The 2,331-nt window shown below is 48.7% G+C and overlaps 1 protein-coding gene across 1 annotated transcript in view; it reads left to right on the forward strand.

Annotated features, from left to right (window-relative positions):
* Nucleotides 1–2,331, forward strand: part of LOC102670853 (homeodomain-interacting protein kinase 2) — a 17,638-nt gene that overhangs the window by 5,112 nt on the left and 10,195 nt on the right. The window contains exon 2 of the mRNA XM_006619972.2: nt 2,118–2,212. Within this exon, the coding sequence (XP_006620035.1) occupies nt 2,159–2,212 (54 nt within the window). The 5' untranslated portion in view covers nt 2,118–2,158. The remainder of the gene's footprint in view (nt 1–2,117; nt 2,213–2,331) is intronic.

Raw genomic sequence — 2,331 nt, forward strand, 5'->3', positions numbered from 1 at the left:
TTTCGCGTCAGAAGCGAAGAATTGGCCAATTGGTCGGCCGACGGAACGATCGATGCGTTTTCTAGCGTCAGACGTTAGACGATCGTTACATGTTCATCCATCGTTGAACGAACTTGGACTTTTCTATTCTTCCAATTCTTCGGCTGATGAAATTTCTCGACGACTCGTCGACAGATCCATCGACGATGAATGTTGGTTGCGGGAAAAATTTCCGCGAAAAACGGATCAATTTTGAAATTGTTTCGGGTTTCCCGTTTACCTAGCAATCGGGTTGACTCATCGGGATGTGTGTATAGTCGATGCACGCGAGGGCGTACGTCGTGCATCGCGGATCGCGGCAACGCGCACGTACATCGTCGCGAGCAAGCGAGCAAGCGCAAACGCGCCAGAATTGGAATTTCGTTTCTTCGTCGGTTCGTTGGTTCGTTCGTTTGTTCGTCGTTGCGCAGATAGACAAGAGAAAGAGTGACTCATCGCCGGCTCTATATCGCGATACAGAAACAATAGCTGTCCGCGTTTGGAAAGTCACGGTTGTGCCGGAATGGATCGTTTCGCGATGCCTCAACCGCAAAATCTCGCGATAGATTAGGTATACGCGCGGTTGTTCGCCGTTCCAACCGCCGTTTTTCGCCGTTATTGTGCTTCGATATGTATACGCGGGGTCGGGTTGAAGATAACGAGTTGAAAAATCAACGACGTCGGGACGAAAGAAGTTTGCAACGTAAAGGTTACCCGTTGTATGCGGTGTAGTATCGCGTTTATCGTTGAGACACGAGCGCACGAAACGCATACGTTATTCCTTTCATCGCTCACGTTGCCGAACCTTGCCTGTTTCCCGCGATGATCAAACGACACACGATGATATACAAAGGCGGAACGAGTAAGCCGAAACTCCTTCGATCCGTTATCTGCCACGTGCTATTACGTAAAATCGCTTCTTTTATTACGACGTACGTAAGCACTGATCGGGATAACGCTCTTGAAACGCGACGTCGTACGCTTCTTCTACATTTTTTCCTCGTTTTTCGTCGTCAGATGCCGCCGAGAATCCTTGCCAACCCGACTCGTGCATCTCTTTTCACCTTCTCGCCCAGCCGACCGCTCCAATTATTCTACGATCCACAATTTGTCTTCCTTACCTGTCCAGATACCGTCCACCCGAACTTTCTAACCACCCCCTTCCCCGCCACGCTTTTCCTCTCCTTCTTTCCCCACCGAAGAAAAGAGAGAATAATTTGGCACCGCGATGATTGCCACGATGACGAAGCGTTTCGTTCGGGCTTACCTCCCAAACGAATTCGCACGTCTCGCGGATAGAACTCTTGGACTCTCTCTCTCTCTCTCTCCTTCTCTCCCTCTTTCTCCTTCTCTCTCGCCGCTCGATTTTTAGCCCAGCGCCGCGATACAATATGCGTAATAATACGTATTGCTCGATGAAGTATAACGATGAAGTTGGTTAATTGGTAATCCATACGATGTCCCGTAACACTCGATATCTACTACGCACGGTTAAACACAGAACTCTCTCTGTGAACGGGTAACGAGCCGGTTAACGTAAACGTAACTGTACTTCGCGGTACCGTAGATCCGTTCATAATACGGAGCAACACTATTTCTGACAAACAGCACTATAATTAGAGCACGTCGCGTACGTAAGGATGAAGGAGAATTGCCGGAAGAGGGAAAGAGAAAGAGAGGGCGAGTGGACGCGTGGTCTCGTGCGCGTGTCGAAAACCGAATCGGAGCTATCGAAAGTTTCCAAAACATTCGTCACGCGCCGATCGATCACACGCCCTCCGCCGCGATCTCGTTCCCCGAGTTTTCGTTTTTCTTTTCCAAACACGTAGTACGTGCGTCCCTCTCTGCCCGATTCGCGCGCGCACTCAACCGTTTTTTCCTCTTTCTTTCCGCGATCGATAAGGGAAAAGAAACAAGCGTTATCTTATCGAAAGCTTAAATTCGTAAATGCAACATATATATATATATATNAATTCGGTGTTTTTTCCTTAAGCGTTAAGGGAATTTAATTGGAAATTGGAACAGTTTTCTCGCGGAGAAATAATGGATGTATCGTGTAGAGAGCTAGAGACCAACCCAATATGTTTGCCCTGTTCCAGCTACTCGGAGTGTCAACGCGCAGAAACCTGATATTCGGTAGATGCCTTTTGAGAGCCGCTGGCCCGAATCAGCGTGGAACCATACAAAGGCACATGTACGTGAAGGAGACTCTAAAATATTCATAGTCGTGGTGGTCGGCTGTTAGTTGCGTACGTTTTTATATATCGCGCGTCGCCTCGTCGCAATGGCGAGCCGTGGTGGCTTCCTCTCCTC

The sequence above is a fragment of the Apis dorsata genome, unplaced genomic scaffold (assembly GCF_000469605.1).
Source record: "Apis dorsata unplaced genomic scaffold, Apis dorsata 1.3 scaffold_468, whole genome shotgun sequence".
NCBI classification, from domain to species: Eukaryota; Metazoa; Arthropoda; class Insecta; order Hymenoptera; family Apidae; genus Apis; species Apis dorsata.